At 56.4% G+C, this 22,320-nt stretch overlaps 1 protein-coding gene across 1 annotated transcript in view; it reads right to left on the bottom strand.

Annotated features, from left to right (window-relative positions):
- DYNC2I2 (dynein 2 intermediate chain 2) overlaps nt 1-22,320 on the bottom strand; it is a 32,454-nt gene that overhangs the window by 7,044 nt on the left and 3,090 nt on the right. The window contains exon 2 of the mRNA XM_004613473.2: nt 7,708-7,948. Coding sequence (XP_004613530.2) covers nt 7,708-7,948 — 241 coding nt within the window. The remainder of the gene's footprint in view (nt 1-7,707; nt 7,949-22,320) is intronic.

The following is a 22,320-nucleotide window of genomic DNA, read 5'->3' as shown; positions in this document are numbered from 1 at the left end:
GCAAACCACAACAGCTAATTAGAGAGAGAAAACAGAAGGGAATGCCTTGCCACAGTGGCAGGGTGGGGTGGGGGGGAGATGGGATTGGGGAGGGTGGGAGGGACACTGGGTTTACGGGTGGTGGAGAATGGGCACTGGTGAAGGGATGGGTTCCCAAACTTTGTATGAGGGAAGTATAAGCACAAAAGTGTATAAATCTGTAACTGTACCCTCACGGTGATTCTCTAATTAAAAATAAATAAATAAATAAATAAAGCAAAAATAATTAAATAAATAAAGATTTCTTGATTCTTTGAAAAAAAAAAAAAGGAAGAAAATGTAATCCAAGCATAATCAACACTACTCACCAGGCAGGTCACCTGCCAGCCCCGCCCTCGCAATAGCCACGCCCCCTCTGACCACGCCCCTTCCCTATCTAGGCCCTCAGAGCTCCAGCTTAACAGCCTCAGTTCTCATCTGGTTTGTCCCTTTCCTGGGCAAGCCTTGCACGTGGCTGACCGGGTTTGATCCCTAGGCATCCCATAGAGTCCCCTGAGCCCCGCCAGGAGTACTCAGCTCAGAGTTAGGAGTAAGTGCTGTGCACCACTGGGTATGGCTCCAAAGCCACAAAATAAAATAAAAATAAAGAAGTTTTGGAGGCTGGAGTGATAGCACAGCGGGTGGGGCGTTTGCTTTGCACGCGGCTGACCTGGGTTCAATTCCCAGCATCCCCTATGGTCCCCTGAGCACGGCCAGGGGTAATTCCTGAGTGCAGAGCCAGGAGTGACCCCTGAATATCGCTGGGTGTGACCCAAAAAAAACAAACAAACAAAAAAAGTTTTAAATGAACTAAAAGGCGATTGTGAGATTGTGGGTGAATCTGGAACCTTCTGAAAGCCACAATGCTAACAGCTTCTGGTTAACTTACACTGTCCCTAAGGCTTCACGCGAATCAGCAAATCAGCTTATACTCCCAGTCCCCCACAAAGCAAACCCTTGTCTTCTCTTTTGGGGACGCCTGGTGCAGCCCACTTGGGGGTGCTCAGGAGCTCCTCCTGACTCTGTGCTCACGGATCACTCCTGGTCGCGCTCCAGGGACCCGGGTGGTGCCAGCAATCAAACTGGGGTGATCAGAGCAGCCGCCTGCAAAGCCAGTGCCTTCCCTCCTGTCCTGCACCAGGAGTCCTATTTTTGGATCACTAATGTGGGCACCAAGGCATCCAGGAGGTAAGCGATTCGCCCAAGGAAACAGGGGGACAAGGGTCCTCTGAAGGAGCTTGCACCCAACAGGCCGCCTGCCTCAGGCTCTCTCCCGCGCGACCTCCAGGGGGCAGGTGAGGAGGCGTGGGTGAGGGTCCCTCCTGCAATCACCAGCGCAGGGCGGCTGCTAGGGCACTCTTCAGGGCAATGATGGCTGGGAGGGGGCTCGTCCACGCCCACAGGGCTGGGATGTCACCTTGCCACCGAGAAGACAGCTGCTCTGAAACCCACCAACACGGGGGCAGGGGGGCCTGCACGCAGGGACCTTGCATGCAGGAGCCCCGAGACCTGCGCGGGTCCTGGGTGACAATGTCCAACCTGGGGTCACCGGGCTCCACTCCCAGGACCGAGAGCCCCCCGCCCTGTCTGCGCCTCGGTGCTCCTGGTAAGGGAAACAGGCCACGGGGGCCGGGGCAGGACCTGAGACTCCACAAGGGCCCATTTCTCCCAGAGCCGCCTCAGCGCTGTCTGCAGACTGGCCCTGGGCACTGCCGTCCTTCCCTGGAACCCCCGGGCAGCCACGGTGGCCCCTAAGAACGCCGGGCCCCTGCCAGCCGAGACCCGGCCCAGCTCCACCAGGAACGCCCAGAAGGACACGCTGATGCCCCTTCACAGGGAGACTGGCCCGGCGGCCAGCTTGGGGGCACCCCCCGAATGGCTGGGGTGAATTCCCCCCTTTTGCCACCAAATTGTTCCAGATCTACAGTTCCTGGACCACAAGGCCGCAAGGGCACAAGCGGCAACACTCCAGGATTCCATAGGACTGTCCGCAGACCCGACGGGAACTGACACAGAAACTCGGCCAACTGGAGGCTCGTGGCCCGCCTCAGAGGACGGCAGCGCCCAGTGACGGTGATCAGACAGACTCCAGCTGATCCAAGCCTCGATAATTCCCTGTGCCTTTGTTTTGTAACAAAAGCATGAAGTAACTCTGTGCCCGCAAGGAGGCCGACTGGGGTGGTGGGCGGGAAACTGGAGAGAAGGGCACACGGGTGCTGGGACCAGGGCGGGGACAGTGAATGCCAGAAACGATTCCACGACAGCAGCTTGGTAAATCAGCTATCAAAAGAATGCTGGGCCCCGAGCACCCTGAAATAAGGCCCCTACACACACACACACACACACACACACTCTCTCTCTCTCTCTCTCTCTCTCTCTCTCTCTCTCTCTCTCTCTCACTCACTCGAGGGCCCAGCGAAGGCTCAGAGCTGAGCCTCTGCCCTGCAGCCCAGGCTGTGGACCGGATCCCCGGCACCGCCAACGTGCCAAGTGCCAGCCCACGGGGGCACGGTCGGCAATGCCGTCTGATCTCCAGCAGAACATGCAGCCAGGGCGGGAGCACCACAATCACGGTGCGAGCACCACAGTCAGGTGTGGAGCACTGCAACGTGCACAAGCACTGTGACCGCAGGTGAGAGCGGGGCACACTGTGCCAGCCAGGCCGGGGGGAGGGCGGGAGGGGAGGGCGGAGGGGAGGCCGCTCTCTCCCACCTCTCCTGGGCAGGGCAACCACAGCACCCCGGAGAACGTGGCCGAGCCCGGCTGCCGTCTTGGTGGCCCCCATTCTGGTGGGTGGGCGTCCCGCCTGGGGGCCCCCATTCCTGTGGGGGAGCTGGTTGGCAGTCGCCACCCCTCCCCTCCTCACCCCAACTCCAGGCGCTGTGGGTTTCGCTGACCGGACATGGACGCCCTGCGCCCCACGGCCAGGGCCCGCCTGCCCCTCTGGCCGCCCTACTCCGGGGCTCAGGGAGGCGCCAGAGTGGCCCCTTCCTCAGCGCCCGCGCACACACACCAAGGCCTCAGGCTGTGCGGGGCCCACAACTGACCCGCCCTGGGGCAGGGTGGCTAGTGAGGGGGGGCAGGTGGGCAGGTGTGGGCACCCCTGCACCAGCCCCGCTCGCAGCGCTCCGGAAACCCCAAGCCTCACGGGCCGCTGCCCTCCACGAGACCCTTGCGCTGCGACCGGCACCAAGACTCTGGTGGCACTTAGATCTGTCCAGGGTGAGGGCGCTGTGGGGGCGCGGGGGTCCACACACCAGGTGTGTGCTCCCCCCCAGGCAGGCCACAGGGAGGCACCGGCCTTGCATGCGGCTCACTCGGGTTCTGTCCCCGGCACCCCACATGGTCCCCCAAGCCCACCAGTAGGACCCCTGAGCACTGAGCCCAGCACTGCCAGGTGTGACCCAAAATTTAAAATAAAAAAATAAATAAAAAGCAGTGCTCAGCCTTTAAGCTGTCCCAAACTCGGCTGTTTTTTTTTTTTTTTGAGATGCCGGCGCGGAAGCCAGAGCTTGTGCAAAGCTCCACCGCAGGGCCAGCGGCCAGGGCCCGCGTCATCCCTTCATGGTGACCTGCAAGCAGCGGGGGCTGAAGTCGGAGCCCGCAGTCGGCTCCAGCGGCGGCCGGCAGGGGGCGCCACACGCCCCGGCGCCCGCGGGAGGGAAGCGCCAGGGGGAGGCGCCGCGTTCGAGGCTGGGCCGGAGAGAGCAGGGGGCGGGCGGGGAGCGCGGGATGGGCGCGGGGGAGACCCGGGGGTCTGCAGGGCTGGGTCCCGGCGCCGGGGGGAAGCGCCGTTTGCACCGCGCAGGACGCGCCCAGCGGGCCCCGGCGCGGGGGCGGGGAGGCGGGGCGGCGCCGGTGACCTTGGGGGGCTCGGGGAGACCAGACGCGCGTCTCCGACTGATGAAGTCAGCACCGCTGGGGTGGGGGGGGCGCCGAGAGCCACATTTCTTGGTCACCAAGGCCTCCCGGGGTCAGCCAAGCCAGGGGACTGGGAGCAGCGGCCAGCGGGGGTAGGGTCCACTCAATGCACCCCCTCCTGGCCTCGCGTGGGGCTCGCTCAGTTCCATCCCCGGCACCCCACGTGGTCCCCCAAGCCCACCGGCAGGATCCCCAGGTGGGGCCCAAAATTTAAAATAAATAAATAAATAAATAAATAAATAAGCACGTGCTCGGCTGGAGCCTGGCCCTGCAAAGCCTCAGATTTCTGCCCCCGCCAGAAATCCGTGCAGACCCGCAGCCCGCAGGACACAGACCCAGACCGCTGTGTGATCAGCCCAGCCCCCAGAGTCTGTCTGTGCTCAGACCAAGCCAGGATCCGGCCCTCTGTGGACAAGGAAAGACAAGTCAGGGCCCAGACCATCCTGCTCAAATTCCATCTCTGCCTGGCGTGAAGCCGACCCCAGTTCCAGACAGGCACCTCTTCCACCGAGCACTGAGCCAGGAGTAGCCCTGAGTACTGCCAGGAGTGGCCCCAAAACACAAAACACGAGTAAAACACACGGAAAGATCCCTCTCTAAACTGAACGCACGGGGGGCTGGAGCGACAGGACGGTGGGCAGGGCGCCTGCCTTGCACTCGGCTGACCCGCGTCCCCAGCACCACACAAGGTCCCCCTGAGCCCATCAGGAAGGACTCCTGAGCTCAGAGCTAGGAGTGAGTCCTGAGTGCCACCGGCTGGAGCCTTCCTCAAAAAAGTTTTCCATACAGTACCACATAAAATGTGAGCTAAATACACAGTCCGGCGCTTATTAGCATGAGAAAAGTGGAAACACCCTAGCACTTAATTTTAATAAGTCAATTAATTATGGGGCTTGGGGCCGGGGCAAGAGTAGAGCTAGGAGGGCACTTGCCTTCCACGGAGCTGACCCAGGGTCAAGCCCTGGCACTACATACGGTCCCCTGGGTGCGGAGTCAGAGGCCAGCCCCGAGCACCACCCGGCGTGGCCCACAAACAAACACGCAAACAGAATTGACAGGGCTGAAGAGACGCAGTGGAGTAGGTCCGAACACAGAAACGAGAAAGAGTGAGGGAGGAAGGAGGAGGAAGAAATATAAAAACAGGAGCCAAAGCGACGGCACAGGTCAAGGCGCTCCCTTAAGCGTGGCCACGCGGCCACGGCACCTCAGGGCACCCCCAGGAGTGACCCCTGAGCACAGAGCCTGGGGTAAGCCCTGAGAGCTGACAGGCGCGGTCCCCAACAACAACAACAAAAACAAAACAGGGGGGCTGGAGCGATAGCACAGCGGGTAGGGCGTTTGCCTTGCACGCAGCCAACCCGGGTTCGATTCCCAGTATCCCATATGGTCCCCTGAGCACCGCCAGGGGTGATTCCTGAGTGCAGAGCCAGGAGTGACCCCTGTGCATCGCCGGGTATGACCCAAAAAGCAAAAAAAAAAAAAAAAAAAACAGGGCCTGAGCGATGGTACTGCAGGGGGAGGGAGGTCCTGCCTTGCACGCAGGATCCTGGTTTGATTCTGAGCATCCCAGAGGGTCCCCCGAGCGTCCCCAGGAGTAATTCCTGGGAGCAGAGCCAGGAGGAGCCCCAGAGCATTGGCCCTGTGACTCCAAAAAGAGAACAACTGGGGCTGGAGCAATAACACAGCAGGGAGGGCGTTTGCCTTGCACGTGGCTGACCAGGGTTCGATCCCCAGCATCCCATATGGTCCCCTGAGCAACGCCAGGACTAACTCCTGAGTGCAAAGCCAGGAGTAACCCCTGTGCATCGCCGGGTGAGACCCCCCACCAAAAAAAAAAAAGACAAAAAGAGAACAATTTCCTAAATTCAGGAACTAGTTAACTTTCGTATCCATTTGGAAATCAGATTAACGTGTTTCCTTGCCCTGTGCAACATTATTAATTTTTGTTCTTTTTCTTGGACCACACCCTGCAGTGAGAGGCAAATCGACCCCGGCCTCCTGCACACACGCACCCACTCCGGCCTGCTCGCGCCTCAGCAGCACCTGCTGCAGGCAGCCCAGAGAGAGAGTGCAGCAGCCAGGCCGCCCTGAGCCCGCCGGGAGTGATCCCAGAGCACAGAGCCAGGAGTAAGCCCTGCCTGAGCACACCAGGTGTGGCCCACCAGTAAAAAAGAAGCCAGGCAAAAAAAAAAAAAAAAGGGGGGGGCCGGCATCCCATATGGTCCCCCAAGCACCGCCAGGAGTAATTCCTGAGTGCAGAGCCAGGAGTAACCCCTGAGCATCGCTGGGTGTGACCCAAAAAGCAAAAAAAAAGAAGCCAGGAACTCAGCCACTGAGCCGTCCTCCCCGAAGGGCAGACTCGGCCCCGCCCTTAGGCGAAACAACTGGGAAACCTACTCGAGACCAGACAGACTCACTGGTTCCCAGCCTGGAATGTTTTGTCTGGGGGCCACCCCCCCAGCAGTGCTCAAGGCAGACTCCTCGTGCTGTGCTCAGGGATCACTCCTGTTGGGGCTCCGGGGGATGATTGTGAGCCAAGTGCCCGGCCCCCTGTCCTGTCGGGCGGGCCTTCAGCCGGCGAGCTCTCCTGGGCGCTTTGTTTAAAGGCCGGTGTGAGTCCTCCCGTGAGTCCTCCCGCATTTGCTCTCAGTGGGGATGGCCACAGCTAATGACAACAGCCACCGCAGCCACCGTGTTCGCTCTGGAAGGTTCCCAGGCAGAGCTGGGGAGGACTCTGAAGCCAGGGCAGAGCCCGGCCGGAGTGTGCAGGCTGAGGCAAGAAACTCACCCGGGAGCACCAGCCCTCAGAGCCGCCCGCAGGGGCTGGCCGGGCTGGCTACCAAGGCTCACCAGGCTGGACCAGCCAATGCCCCATTTTCAAGGGGGGGGGAGTAGCAGCCAATCCTGCTCCCCCCACATCCCCCCCAAGCAGCCAGCATCTTCCAACCACCTTGCTGGACCTGCTTCCTCTACCTAGATGCATCCTCCCAGCCTCTCCAACCCCAGGGCCTTGACACCTGCCAGCAGCTCCAAGGAAGACCCCTTGGCTACAGCCCAGGTGCCCCTCCCTCCCTGCACTATCCCCTGCGCCTTTTCTTTCTTCCACATCACTACGTTCACCTTCTGACACGCTGCATGTGCTGTGTCCTGCCTAGACTGTTTCTCCGACCGAGTCCCAGTAAAGCTCAAGGAGGCCAAGGCCCAGGGCCCAGCGCACGGCTCACAGCGGGAGCCCAGGCTTCGCACTAGGAGCCCGCTGGAAATGCAGCTCTGCACCAGCCTCTCATCCTTTTCACAAACAAGTTTTCTAGAAACCCTTCAACATGGGACCCACCAAATTCTCCAACCCATGGGGTCTTTCCAATTGTTTATAATAATAATAATAATAATAGTAACAATAATAATAATAATAATAGTAACAACAATGCCCTTTGGTGGTTGTTCTGAGATGGGAAAGGGGAGTGGGAGGAGATTCCAAGGCTTCACGTCTGGGGGTCCCGCGGCTACAGCACAGCGGGGAGGGCGCTGGCTTGCACCGGCCGACCCGGGTTCGATCCCCGGCACCCCGCGCGGTCCTCCGCGCCCGCCAGGAGTGAGCCCTGCGCACTGCAGGGGGTGGCCCCCAGGCCAAGGATAAAAAGAGACATTCCCGGGGCTAACGTCTGCGAGTGGGAGGATCACAATCAAAGTGGGGAGGGGGACGCCGGGACCCGGCCCGACGGCCGCGCCGGCCGCCCCCCGCCCCGTCGCCCCGAGCCGGGCCCTCACCGTCTCCCCGCGGATGCCCTGGGCGCCCCTCCACTGCGAGGGCACGGACGCCACGCCCAGGCTCTCATCCTGCAGCGGCCCGGGCCGCCCGGGGCCCGGGGCCCTCGCGGCCCCGCCTGTCGCCAGCGCTCGGCTCCCGCGCTTCCCGCCCCGCCGAGAGGCCCGGGCAGCGCGCGGGTTGCCAGGGAGACGGCCCCGCCTCCCGGCGCCGGCGCACTCCCGTGCGACCTTCGCCCCGCGCCTACGGAGCGCCGGCGAGGGGCTGTGAGGCTGCCGGCGCCATATTTTAACCGGGCACAGAGCCTCCTCCCCAGCGCCCAGAGGAAGAGAGAATTAATTCTTTTCAGCTGGTGCCACCAGCATGACCACGTCGGGGCTCCTGAGCCCCAGAAAGGGCCTCGTCGGGGCATCTACGACCTCTCCGGGAAGGGGACGGTGCGGAAGTGCGGCGGGCGCGCCCGCCTCAAAGATGGCGCCGCGCGGGCCGGGCCGGGCGGGGCGGGCCGGGGCGGGGCGGGGCGGGCCGGGGCGGGGCGGGGCGGGCCGGGGCGGGGCGGGGCGCGCGGCCCGGGACCGACGCCGGCTGCGCAGCACCCGGGCCTGCTGCGGCGGGGCTGCCCCATCCCCTCTGCCCACCCGGATGGTGGTTTGCTGTGCGGAGCCAGAGCGCTGCAAGGCCCCGAGAGGACTATACGGGGAAATGCTGCCTCTGCGGCGGGGAGGGCGCTGGCCTGGCTCGCGGCTCAGCCGCTTCCATCCCGGGCGGTCTGTGAGGTCCCCCAAGCCCACCAGGAGTGATTTCTGAATGCAGAGCCAGGAATCAGCCCCGAGCACCGCCAGGTGTGACCACACACACACGCACACGCACACGCGCGCACACACACACACACACACACACACAGGAAAGAAGTAAATAAAAAGGCTTGTTAAATCTAAGTTTGAAAACCCAAATGCGGGGGCCAGAGCGATAGTTGAGCGGGGCAGACGCTTGCCTTGCACGCTGCCGCCCCGGGTTCCATCGTCGGCATCCCATATGGTCTCCTGAGCACTGCCAGGAGCACTGTCTGAGCTCGAAGCCATGAGTAACCTGCCTGAGCATCGCTAGGTGTGGAAAAAAAAAAAAAATGTCGGAGCCCGAGAGCTGGTTGGCGGGTAGAGCGCCTGCCCTGCACGCGGCCATCCAGGTTCCATCCTCAGCACTGCACTAAGGGGCCCCAAATTCAACCAGGGGTTGTCCCTGAGCACAGCACCAGGAGTAAGCCCTGAACAAAGACGCAAAAACAGATGGCATGGCGACAGTGACTGTCTAAAGAGACCCAGGGGTGTCTTTCTTTTTTTCTTTCTTCTTTCCTTTCTTTTCCTCTTTCTTTCCTTATTTCCTTCTTTCTGAAGCAAGATACTTTTTGTTTTGGGGGGACTACAGAGCAGTACCCCCGCATCACACCTGGCAGCTCAGGGGACCACAGGGACACCTGGAGTCAAACTTGGGTCAGCCACATGCAAGGCAAATACCCCATCCACTGTGCTACCCATTCTGGTCCCAAAGCCAGATAATTTGTTTGTTTGTTTTCTGCTTTTTGGGTCCCACCCTGTTGGGGACTGCTCAGGACCCTGAACAAAAGAGGACCCCGAAACCTTTACCCTGGACAAACCGGAAAATTCCATTACCAGCTTTGCATGACCTGAGGCACAGGTGCCCTTGTGACAAAGGAAATAGCCAAACTCAAGAGGTAAAAGTAGCCCAGGGCAGTTAACTAAGAGACGCCATTAAGCCCCCCATTAAGTAGAATACCTTCCTCTACCTTGTGCATTCCTCCTGCCAGATGCTCCTGCCAGATAGACCCTTGCCTTCCCCTCCCCACTATTTCTCAATCTACTCTTGAAGAATGTTGTAAGCCCACCTATACACCCCGAACCTTTCCTTATTTGGTCTGAGAAGACACTTCCCTGATGATTGACAACTTATGTACCAACCCCCTGCTAAGAAAAGTATAAAACCAGCGTGGCAGTTAATAAAGTTGCCCTTGATCGGCATGTGTCGTCTTGGGCCCCCTATTTATTATCCTCACTAGTTTTATTTCAGGTCGGAACCGCTCACAGAACCCACCCAATTAGGAGCGCTTTCCACTGTTGTCTCTCCGCGGGCCAGAGAGATCTCCAGGGGAACGCGCACCACCCAGCGATGCTCAGGGCTTACTCCTGACTCTGCACTCAGGAATTACTCCTGGCAGTGCTTGGGGAACCATACGGGATATCGGGGATTGAACCCAGGTGGGCCTGTGTAAGGCAAAAGCCCTACCCTACCCGCTGTACTATCGCTTCAGCCCCAAAGCAAGATAATTTTTATTGACTGAAACTTGCTTACAAAGATTTGAAGGGAGAGGGGCTTGAGCGATAGGATAGCGGGTAGGGCGATTGCCTTGCACGCGGCCGACCCAGGTTTGATTCCCAGCATCCGATATGGTCCCCTGAGCACCGCCAGGAGTAATTCCTGAGTGCAGAGCCAGGAGTGACCCCTGTGCATCGCCAGGTGTGACCCAAAAAGCAAAAAAAAAATAAAACAAAGATTTGAAGGGAAATGTTTGAGAGAACACAAACTTCTCCAGAGTGTAAAAAGCAAGCAAAGATACTTAGTGACAAGCAAGAGATATGTATTGGAGTTTGCCTTGCATGCAGCTGAACCGGGTTTGATTCCCAGCATCCCCTGTGGTCCCATGAGCACCGCCAGGAGTAATTCCTGAGTGCAGAGCCAGGAGTGACCCCTGTGCATCGCTGGGAGTGACCCAAAAAGAAAGAAAAGGAAAGAAAAGAAAAAAATCCTTCCTGGGGAGCAAGGTGAGCCAAAGTGGCCCTCTTAATCTTAGCAGAATTTCCAAACATTATCAGAGATTTCCCAAACCGCACACTCCAAAGAACCTCAGAGCTGCAGGAGGCCTGGAGCCAAGGCTGTTCAGGGCTGTGCCACCCGCAGAGGCTTGAGGCCTCGGAGCCCCTTTCCCCAGTGTGAAAGGAGCCCAGCAGGGACAGATACCACAGTGGGAAAGGCACTGGGGTCTGTGCAAGACTGACCCAGCTTGGATCCCGGCCACTACAGATGCTTTCCTGAGCACCACCAGTAGGGACCCTTGATCTCAGAACCAAGAATAAACTTTTTTTTTTTTGCTTTTTGCTTTTTGGGTCCCACCCAGCGATGCTCAGGGCTTACTCCAGACTCTGCACTCAGGAATTACTCCTGGTGGTGTTGGGGAACCCTATGGGATGCCGGGGATCGAACTCAGGTCAACCGCATGCAAAGCAAACACCCTCACCGCTGTACTATCACTCCAGCCCCAGGAATAAACTCTTAAGTACGGTCGTGTGGGGCACAATAAAAAAGAGAGAAAGAAAGAAGGAGCCCTGTTGGACTAGAAGGAGGGGGAGAAGGATGAGTGCAGATGCATGCACCACACCTGCACCTAAAGACCAGGCCAGCAAACACATCCCTGAAGGCATCCCGGGAACAGAGGGGAAGCAATGGGGACCACAGCCAGCCATAGAGTGTTCCAGAACGACAGGGGGGCTGGGGGTTGGACTGAGCAGGAAATCCCTGATAGCAGGTTCTGGCCCCAGCCCCACACACAGACACCGGAGGAGAGGAGAGAGCAGCAGTGGAGAAAGGAATGGGCACGTTTCAGAGGCAGAGAACAGGAAGTGGGTGTGATGGTAAATCGGTAAAACCTAATTGGAGGGTAATTTGACCTTCCAGCTGCCTCCTCTTTCATCTGGAAACCCGTGTCTGGAAGGTTTTCCTGAGTCAACAGTTCAGATTGGCACAGCCTCTGAGTCCCGGGTGCGCAGCCTCACCCCTCGCCCTGCCCTGCTGCCAGCCCCAACTTCTATGCTAAGGTGTGGCCGCACACCCGAGAAGGTGGAGGGCGCACTGGGTACTTCTCCGGGGAACAGGCTCTAGGTGACCAAGAAAAACATCCCTGGGGACCACTATCATCTTGCCTGAGCTAGTTAAGACCACATGTGAGGTCTGGAGAGAACGGGAGGGGGGAGGACATTTGTCTTGCATGCAGCCAACCTGGATTAGATCCCTGGCATCCCAGAGGGTCCCCTGAGCACCGCCAGGGGTGATTCCTGAGTGCATAGCTCAAGTAACCCCTGAGTCTAACATAAACAAAATAAAATAGACGGTGGTATGAGGACTGGAAAGACAGTTCAGCAGGTAGGGCACTTGCTTTGCATACAGCAGACCTGGGTTCAATCCCCAGCATCCCATAGGGTGCCCTGAGCACCACCAGGAGTAATTCCTGAGCACAGAGTCAGGAGTAGCCCCTAAACATTGCTGGATGTGGCCACCTTCCTTCTGCTCCCCCCTCCAAAAAAAAAATGCATGGGAACCCCTGAGGGTGAATTACTGAATCTTTCTGATTCTCTCCAGCCATGTACTCAGGAAGTATACATGCTAGTAATAGATTTCTTTGTTGGCTTTTTCTCCTCAAAAGAAATTGGAGACGGGAGACAGGGCTGGAGCTCAACTATGAAGCTCTTACTTCCTTGGTCTATAGGAGGCCCTGCATTCATTCTTTTTTTTTTTTTTTTTTTGCTTTTTGGGTCACACCCGGCGATGCTCAGGGGTCACTCCTGGCTCTGCACTCAGGAATTACGGAATTACTCCTGGCCGTGCTCAGGGGACCATATGGGATGCTGGGAATCGAACCCGGGTCGGCCGCGTGCAAAGTAAACGCCCTCCCCGCTGTGCTGTCACTCCAGCCCCAGGATTCATTCTTTTGATGAGGGGCAAGGTTGGGAGACTCACGTCGGTGCCCGGAAATCCTTGGCTCAGTGCTCAGGATTCAGGGTTTCTTCTTTTTTATTTCTTTCTTTTTGGGTCACACCCGGTGATGCACAGGGGTTACTCCTGGCTCTGCACTCAGGAATTACCCCTGGCCGTGCTCAGGGGAACATACCGGATGCTGGGAATCGAACCCGGGTTGGCTGCGTGCAAGGTAAACCCCCTACCTGCTGTGCTGTCGCTCCGGCCCCTCAGGGTTCCTTCTTGACTGTGCAAAGGGCTCGGTCCTGGTAAGGATCTGGGCACCATACGGGGGCTGGGGATGGCACCTGGGACTCCTGTGTGTGAGGCGATGCCTTAACACGGGTACTATCTCTCCTCCAGCCTAGCCCTGGGTTCAATTCCTGACAACACACCACACACACACACACACACACACACACACACACACACACACACTAAGTTCACTTTTAGTGCAAAGATAGCTCAATGGGCTTGAACACATGCTTTTCATGCAAAAACTCAGGTTCTATCCCATCACCAAAGACACCCCCCCAAGTGTGGGGAGTATGGTCCCAAAACACAAAAAATTATTGGCAGAGTATGGCTTGAAGTAGATCGCAGGCTTCGGATGGGTGAAATGCGGGGTTTTGAGTCCCGAGTCCTGGCACGACACAATCAGACAGCAGGGGGACCGAGAGAACACATATTTGGGGGCGAGCAGGTACTTTGCATGCAGGAAGGGGAGTTGTGTCCCCACCATGCATTTGGCCTCTAGAGTTGCCCTTGAGTACTTTGGGCGTGGTGCCCCCCACCACCGCAAACCAAAAATATTATAAGTAACTAAATAAATATTTGTTGTAACCAATACGTCCGCAGCCTGTTCCTTTCCATGAGGCGCTGTGGGGTGGTGGGTCCTTCCTTAGGCGTGAGTCTCCCTGCAAAGCTCAGGGCTGAAGCAAACTGGCGCGGGATGCAGGATGCTGATGCCCAGGCCATCTAGCCCCAAGCAGCCCTTCCTCTCCTGTGGTGTTGGAGTTTGCTGTGGCTTCCTTGGGGCGGGGAAGAGCCCCTGGGCAAATAGACTGAGGCTTTGCCTTTCTGGGGAACTGGGGGGGGGGTGGAGGAGAGAAACACCCCCCCCCCAGGGCCTGGTAACCTTGAACTGAGGTGACAGTGGAAGAGGTGGGAGGGCAGGCGGGATTGGCTGGGGCAGAAAGCGGCAGGGGAGGAGCTGGAGGGATAGTCCAGCAGGGCGGGTGCTTACCGTGCGCCTGGCCAGCCCGAGTTCAGTTGCTGGCATCCCACAGGGCACCGCCGTGCCCTCCACCTGCCGGGAGTGAGCCCTGACACCACCCAGACCAGGTGTGGCCCCAAAATGAACAGGAAACAAAAACGAAGAGAAAAGAAGTGACTTGTCCCGCATTCTCCCCTGCCCCTAAGTGTCCGTGGGCCGCCAGCATGGCCCCCGTGCCTGGCTCTGGCCACTGGGCACCCGCTCTGCCCTCTGAACTTCAGGCTCCTCTGGAGGTGCTCAGGGGACAGGGGACAGGGGACAGGACCCGCCCAGACCCCACTGGGCTGAGGGGAGTGAGCTTCCCGCCCGCCACCCAGCCCGGCTCTCCGCACTGGAATCCTGGGACAAGGTCTTTGCCGCCCTCGCCCTGTGGGTCAGCTGCCCGGCCGTAGGAACCAGCTGCCCTCGGGCCGGGCTCTGGGCCTGCTGGCAAGCAGAGAAGATTTGGGGAAGACTCCAGGGCTCTGCAAATTGAGTTTCAGGTCTACCCAGTTGGTCTCCCTTTCTGGTAGGATTCCTAATCTGGAATTTCCTGCTTTGGAGTCTCAAATTCTTCCTAATCTCAATTTTTTTTTTTTTTGTAGGGATTGGGCCACACTTGGCAATGCTCAGGGCTTACTCCTGGCTCTGCGCTCTGCACTCTGCACCAAGCACCACCAGGAGTGACTCCTGAGCACAGAACCAGGAGTAAGGGCCAGGAGCAATAATATGGGGGAGGGGTCACTTGCAGGCAGCTAACCCGGGTTCAATCCCCGGCAACCCATATGGTCCCTTGACCTCCACCAGGAATGATCCCTGAGTACAGAGGCAGAAATAAGCCATGAGCACTGTCAGATGTGGCCCCCAAACCAACCCCATAAAAATTTTAATTAGGGGCTGGAGTGATAGCACAGCAGGTAGGGCATTTGCCTTGCACATGGCCGACCCGGGTTCAATTCCCAGCATCCCATATAGTCCCCTGAGCACTGCCAGGGGTGATTCCTGAGTGCAGAGCCAGGAGTGACCCCCGAACATCGCAGGGTGTGACCCAAAAGACAAAAAATTTTTTTAATTAAAATTTTAAATTTAAATTTAAAAATTAAAAAATTTTTATAGTTACTAACAGTAAAAATTTTTAAATTTAAAACATTTTAAAAATTAGATCCCACCACCAAAGAAAGTTCTGAATTTCTGGGAAGGGACCCAGGGCTTCCTGGAAGGCCCCTTGCCAAAGAAAAAGAAAAGAAGAAAACTAGGGGCTTGGCATGCAACAGACCCAGGTTCGATCCCTGGCACAGAGCTGGGAGGGACCCCAGAGCACTCCCCAGCGAGACTCTGAACAAAAACATGTAACTAAAACTTGCTTTTACTGATTCATTTGTTGCTCTTTTTAATTAAAACTTTCTGGAGGGGGGAGCTGGAGCGATAGCACAGCAGGGAGGGCGTTTGCCTTGCACTCGGCCAGCCTGGGTTCGATTCCCAGCATCCCATAGGGTCCCCTGAGCACTGCCAGGGGTGATTCCTGAGTGCAGAGCCAGGAGTAACCCCTGTGCATCGCCGGGTGTGACCCAAAAAGAAAAAAAAATTTTCCGGGGTGGGGATGGTGGTGGTTTGGGGCCACACCTGGCAGTGTTCAGGGCTTACTCCAGGCTCTGTGCTCAGGAATCATTCCTGGTGGGGCTCAGGGGCCCCTGTGGGGTGTCATGGACAGAACCCCGGGTTGGTAGCATAAAAGGTAAGCACCCTACTTACTGTTCTATCACTCGAGCCCCTATTTTTGGTTAATTCTTATATATACCCAGGTGTGTGTAATCCCATCAACGGTCAACATCCAGAGACTTAAAAGCAAGCTCTCAGAAGCACTCGGCCCGGCCGCTGCTTGGTGCGCTATATCTTTAGCCTGCTTCTCCCTCTGGGAGAAACTGGCAGTCTTCTGAGAGTTTCCTGCCCACATGGGACAGCCTTGCAAGCTTCCCATGGTGTATTTATATGCAAAATCCAGTAACAAGCTGGATCTCATTCCCCTGACCCTGAAGAGCCCCTAGTACAACATCTTTAGGACGGCGGAGTCGAGATGGACTTCTAAGATCTCAGGGAAAGGAAGAAATGAGATGTTACTGGGCCCACCCGAGAAATCGGTGTTTAACGGGCTATCGTGATTGTGATCATGATCTTATATATATTTTTAAAATTTATTTCTTAGCAAGGATATTATTTCATTAATTTTTTTTTTCTTTTTGGGTCACACCTAGCAATGCACAGGGGTTACTCCTGGCTCTGCACTCAGGAATTACCCCTGGCCGTGCTCAGGGGACCATATGGGATGCTGGGATTTGAACCCGGGTCGGCCTCGTGCAAGGCAAACACCCTACCCGCTGTGCTATCTCTCCAGCCCCTAATTTGTTTTTTATTTATTAATGAATCACTGTGAGGGTACAGGTACAGATTTACATCTTTTCGTGCCTGTGTTTCAGTCGTACAATGCTCATCCCTCCACCAGTGCCCATTCTCCTCCACTGATGACCCCAGTATCCCTCCCACCCCCCTCCCATCCCCCCACTCCACCCACCTCTGTGGCAGGACATTTCCTTTTGCTCTCTCTCTCTCTCTCTCTCCTTTTGGGTGTTGTGGTTTGCAACAGAGGTATTGGGTGGCCATCGTATTCAATCTATAGTCTACTTTCAGCATGCCTCTCCCATCCCGATCGGGCCCTCCAACCTCGCTTTACTTGGTGTTCCCTTCTCTATCTGAGCTGCCTTTTCCACCAGCATGTGAGGCCAGCTTCCAGCCATGGAGCAAACCTCCTGGTACTTATTTCTACTCTTCTTGGGTGTTAGTCTCCCATTCTGTTGTGGTTTTTTTTTTGGGGGGGGTCACACCTGGAAATACACAGGGGTTACTCCTGGGTCTGCACTCAGGAATTACCCCTGGCGGTGCTCAGGGGACCATATGGGATGCTGGAAATCGAACCCGGGTCGGCCGAGTGCAAGGCAAATGCCCTACCTGATGTGCTATTGCTCCAGCCCCTCCCATTCTGTTGTTTTATATTCCGCAGATGAGTGCAATCTTTCTATGTCTTATCTCTCTTTTTTAATTCTTATATTTATTAATTTATTTATTTATGGAATTTGGGCCATACTCAAAGCTGCTGGCTCCTTAGTAGGGCCCAAATTCCATACCCAGCAGGATGGAGTTGACCGGTGGGCACAGAGGTAGTAGGTGGGCGAGGCATTTGCCTTAGATCCGTCCCATGGGGGTTCAATCCCTGGCACCACAGCCCAACCGGGAATGACCCCTGAGCACAGAGCCAGGAGTAATCTCTGAGCACTGCCAGGGGTGGTTCCCCAAGCAAAATAAATAAAAGGGCGAAATTTTTTTCAGTGTCTAGTAAAATCTTTTTTTTTTTTTTTTTTTTGCTTTTTGGGTCACACCTGGCGATGCACAGGGGTTACTCCTGGCTCTGCACTCAGGAATTACTCCTGGCGGTGCTCAGGGACCATATGGGATGCTGGGATTTGAACCCGGGTTGGCCGAGTGCAAGGCAAATGCCCTACCCACTATGCTATCACTCCAGCCCCCGTCTAGTAAAATCATTTTTATTTCAAGAAATTTATTTTAAAAATATGAGGGGAGGGCCTGGAGCGATAGCACAGCGGGTAGGGCATTTACCTTACATGCGGCCGACCCGGGTTCAATTCTCAGCATCCGATATGGTCCCCTGAGCACCGCCAGGGGCAATTCCTGAGTGCAGAGCCAGGAGTAACCCCTGTGCATCGCCGGGTGTGACCCAAAAAGAAAAAAAAAATATATATATATATATGAGGGGAGAGAAAGAGATACGTGTCCATGGATTTCTCTGGAGGGGAGGGAAGGACAGGAAGATTAGGAGTTTGTTGTTGTTTCTGTTTGGGAGCCACCCGTGGCTGTGTGCAGGCTTACTCCAGGCTCTGGGCTCAGAGATGTCTCCTGGCAGGGCTCCAAGAACTGTTTGGGATGCCGGGAATCAAACCCGGGTCAGCCGCAGGCAAGGCAAACACCCTCCCCACTGCACTATCCCTCCAGCCCCAGGACAAGGAGTGTGTTTCGAACCCGGCACCAGAGAGCACTGAGGGCCTCTGAGCGCAGGCTGGGAAGGGGAGGTCCGGGCAAAGTGGGAAATGGATCAACAGCGGCACGATCCCTGCCCAGAGCAGCCGCCAATCCTCCAATCCTCTCTGACGGAGCCTGGTTTGGGGCTAGGAGGGGCCGACTCCATCCCTCCATGGTCACCCGCTTCCCTGGGGCCCTTGTGGGGGTGCAGGGCATACATTATTCTATCCCAGGGGGCTGAGAAAGTTTAAAATCCACTTACAACCCGGAGTGGTAGTGCTGCGGGTCCGGCATTTGCCTTGCTTGTTGGCAGACTGGGTTTGATCCCTGGCACCCATTATGGCCCTGAGCACTGCAGGAGTCAGCCCTGAGCATCGCCAGGTGAGCCTCCCAGTCAGAAAAAGTTGACATCCGGGCTGGAGTGATAGCACAGCGGGTAGGGCGTTTGCCTTGCACTCGGCCAACCCGGGTTCGAATCCCAGCATCCCATATGGTACCCTGAGCACCGCCAGGGGTAATTCCTGAGTGCAGAGCCAGGAGTAACCCCTGTGCATTGCCGGGTGTGACCCGAAAACCAAAAAAAAAAAAAAAAAAAGTTAACATCCGCTCACACTCAGGGGCTATGGGGACGGCGCAAATAGAGAGTTGAGGCTTTGCATGTGGGAGCCCCGGGTTCAGACCTCAGCATCACATGGTCCACTGAACATGCCGGGGTGTCCCTAGCACAGCGAGGTATGGCCCAAGGAGAGGGTCAGAAGGCCCAGTCATTAGAGCGGACTTCTGGAGCCAAGCAGGATGGGGAGAGAAGAGGAAGGAACATCCCAGGGCGGTCCTGGCAGGAGGCCTGGGAAGCAACGCACACGTGCATTCACTCACTCACACACTCGGTTATTCACTCACTCACACACTCACTCAGTTATTCACTCACTCACTCACTCACTCAGTTATTCACTCATTTATACACTCAATCGGTTATTCACTCACACGCTCAGTTATTCACTCACTCACACACTCACTCAGTTATTCACTCACTCGCTCACTCAGTTATTCACTCACACACTCACTCGGTTATTCACTCACTCACACACTCACTCACACACTCACTCGGTTATTCACTCACTCACTCACTCGGTTATTCACTCACTCACACACTCAGTTATTCACTCATTCATACACTGTTATTCACTCACTCACACACTCAGTTATTCACTCACTCACACACTCACTCAGTTATTCACTCACACACTCACTCAGTTATTCACTCTTTCATACACTCAGTTATTTACTCACTCACACACTCACTCGGTTACTCACTCATCCACTCTCTCGGCTTGTGAGCCTCCTATACCTGGATCAACCGGGTGAGTGAGCCACAATCCCGGCTCCCGTGGTCCTGCCAACTTCGAAGGTACCTCTGGGGCTGTAGCGGGAGCACATGGTCAGGCATCTGCCCTTGCATGCACTCAACCGTCTCTGACCCCCGGCACTGTGTACGATTCCTTGAGAGCCAGGAGTGATCCTTGAACACGGAGCCCAGAGAAAACCCTGACTGTGGCCTACTGTGGCCCCCAAAACAAAACTGAGAAAAGAAAAATAAAGGGCTGGAGCGATAGCACAGCAGGGAGGGCGTTTGCCTTGCACGCAGCCGACCCCGGTTTGATTCCCAGCATCCCATATGGTCCCCTGAGCACCGCCAGGAGTAATTCCTGAGTGCAGAGCCAGGAGTAACCCCTGAGCATTGCTGGGTGGGACCCAAAAAGCAAAAAAAGAAAAAGAAAAGGAAACACATTCAGAACTTTGGACCAAGGACTGAAGCCTGAGCCTGGGGGAGGGGGAATGCTGGAGACAAGTCCATGAATATCGGGTATGGTGGGGTGCTCGGGGATCCCTAGCAGGCTCAAGCCTTGTGTACCCCACAAATATTCAACAATTGCCACTAGGAGGCCCGCAGGAGAAAGAAGAAAGGCTGAAGGGATCAACAGGACAGAGACAAAAAACAGAGCCTGGGAGATAGGACAGCATTCGCCTTGCACACGGCCAACCCGGGTTCGATCCCGCCATCCTAGACCTGCGCACCGCCAGGAGTAATTCTTGAGCACAGAGTCAGGAGTAACCCCTGGGAATCTCCAGGTGTGGCCCCAAAACCAAAATGAAACAAAATTTTAAAGAACAGGAAAAAAAAAAAACAGCAAGAAAATGGGATACCTGGGGTTAGCCAGCCCGTGCCCGGACCCCCAGTAGGCCCCCGGCGGAAGAGGTGACCGATGAGAGGTGGAGTCAGTCCCTCCAGGCCCCCAGATTCCTCCCCACCCCCAGCCCCAGAGTCTCTCTCTGCCCTCCCCCAACCCCACCTCGGGCCCCAGCCCACCCCCATCCTCAGCTCAAAGGTGGAGGGAAACAGGCGGCTTCATGATCTCAGTCCAGCTGATCTGCCCTGGGAGCTGCGGGGGGTGGGTGGTGGGTGGGGGAGGACCAGGGGCTCCCCTGGCCCCTCTGCCTCCAGGGCTCTGGAGGTGACACCCTAGGGCCTATCCTCCACCTCCCAGACTTCTGACAGCCACCCGTGATGAAGAAGGGGGCCAGTGCTGGGACGTCATGTGGTCTTCGCGCTGGGCAGGTTAAGGCCCGTGCCCGTGACGGGAGCTTGGCACCAGGCTCTGGAATCTTGGCTCTTTTGTGCAGTTGGCGCTCAAGAGCCATGAAGTCAACCTCAAGTGCTGTGTGACCTCAAATTTTTTGCTGTGCCTCTCTGTGCCTTTCCTCTGCCTGAATGCTCATCTCTCACTTTTGTAAAGTCTTGATTCTTTTTTTTTTTACACCCATTGGTGCAGAGTCTCTTGCCCCCCCATGCCTGGCTGTCTTCACCAGGGCCCCTCAGAGGGGGTGGGTTGAGTTTCCCTCCCCGCCCCGAGCAGAGCCCCAGCAGCCAAAGACCTCCGGAACCCAGTCATAGCCATGCTCAAGGCCCCTCTCCACATGTTCGGACGAGCCTCACTCGTGAAGGAACCGGCAGAGGAATCCAGGTGTGTGGGACCCAGGGCTGAGATCTCCAAGCCTGCTCGGATTGGGACGGGCCTCTTCCACCCAGATCCCCCATTTTCCAGTAGCTAGGCGGTCACACCCGGGGACTGCCCCTGTGCCATGTAATCCCATCAAAGGCCAACATCCAGAGACTATAAAACCAAGCTCCTGGATGCCTAGTTCTCCCTCTGAGAGAACCTGGCAAGCTACCGAGAGTTTCCTGCCCACATGGGAGAGCGTGGCAAGTTTCCTGTGGCGTATTCATATGCCAAAAGCAGTAACAATGCTGGGTCTCATTCCCCTGACCCTGAAAGAGCCTCCAATACAGCATTGTTGGGAAGGACGAGGAAAGAGAGGCTTCTAAAATTTCAGGGCTAGGACGAATGGAGACATTACTGAGACCTCTCAAGAAATTTGACCATCAGTGGGATGATGATGATGATGATGATGATAATGATGATTGGTGCACCCAGGGGAACCGGAAAAGTGGAAAGGATTAAATATGGGGAAGGCTCTAGACCTTAAAGCCAAGTCCCCTGGACCTGATTTCTTTGGGGGTAGGTGGGGTGAGGTTTGGGGCTTGTCACACCTAGCAGTGCTCAAGGGCTCCTCCTAGCTCTGCACTCAGGAATGAGCACTGGTGGTGCTTGGTGTGGGGGGTCACATGCTGCCAGGATGGAACTTGAATTTCCTGTATGCAAATCATGTGCTCAGCTGAGTGTCACCTCCCAGCCCCTGGATTTGGGTGATTTTTATTTTTACTTAAATGTTTTTAAATTTTATTTATTTATTCACTGTATCACTGCCATCCTGTTGATCATCGATTTGCTCGAGCGGGCACCAGTAACGTCTCCATTCGTACTAACCCTGAGATTTTAGCAGCCTCTCTTTACCTGTCCTTCCCAACGGTGCCACACTGGAGGTTCTTTCAGGGTCAGGGGAATGAGACCCATCATTGTTACTGTATTTGGCATATGGAATATGCCATGGGGAGCTTGCCAGGCTCTGCTGTGTGGGCAGGATGCTCTCGGTAATTTGCCGGGTTCTCTGAGACAGAGAACGAGGCTATGAGAGGTCGATTCTGGGAGCGTTATTTTATAGTCTCTAGATCTTGGCCGTTGAGGGAATTACATGCCACTGGGGGCAGTTTGTGGGTGTGGCTGCCAAGCTACTGGAAAATGGGAGGTCTGGGTGGAGGAGGCCCAGTCCTGATCTGAGCAGGCTTGGAGATCTCAGCGCCGGGTCCCGCACACCTGGGCTCCTCTGCTGCTGATTCCTTCATGCACGAGGCTCGTCTGAACGTGTGGAGAGGAGCCTTGAGCATGGCTGTGGCGGGGTTCTGGAGGTCTTCGGCTGCTGGGGCTCTGCTTGGGGCGGGGAGGGAAACTAAACCCACCCCGCTCTGAGGGGCCCTGGGAAAGACAGCCAGGCTTGGGGGCAAGAGACT

The sequence above is a fragment of the Sorex araneus genome, chromosome 1 (assembly GCF_027595985.1).
Source record: "Sorex araneus isolate mSorAra2 chromosome 1, mSorAra2.pri, whole genome shotgun sequence".
Classification (NCBI taxonomy): domain Eukaryota; kingdom Metazoa; phylum Chordata; class Mammalia; order Eulipotyphla; family Soricidae; genus Sorex; species Sorex araneus.
This window is presented reverse-complemented; position numbering and strand designations above follow the sequence as displayed.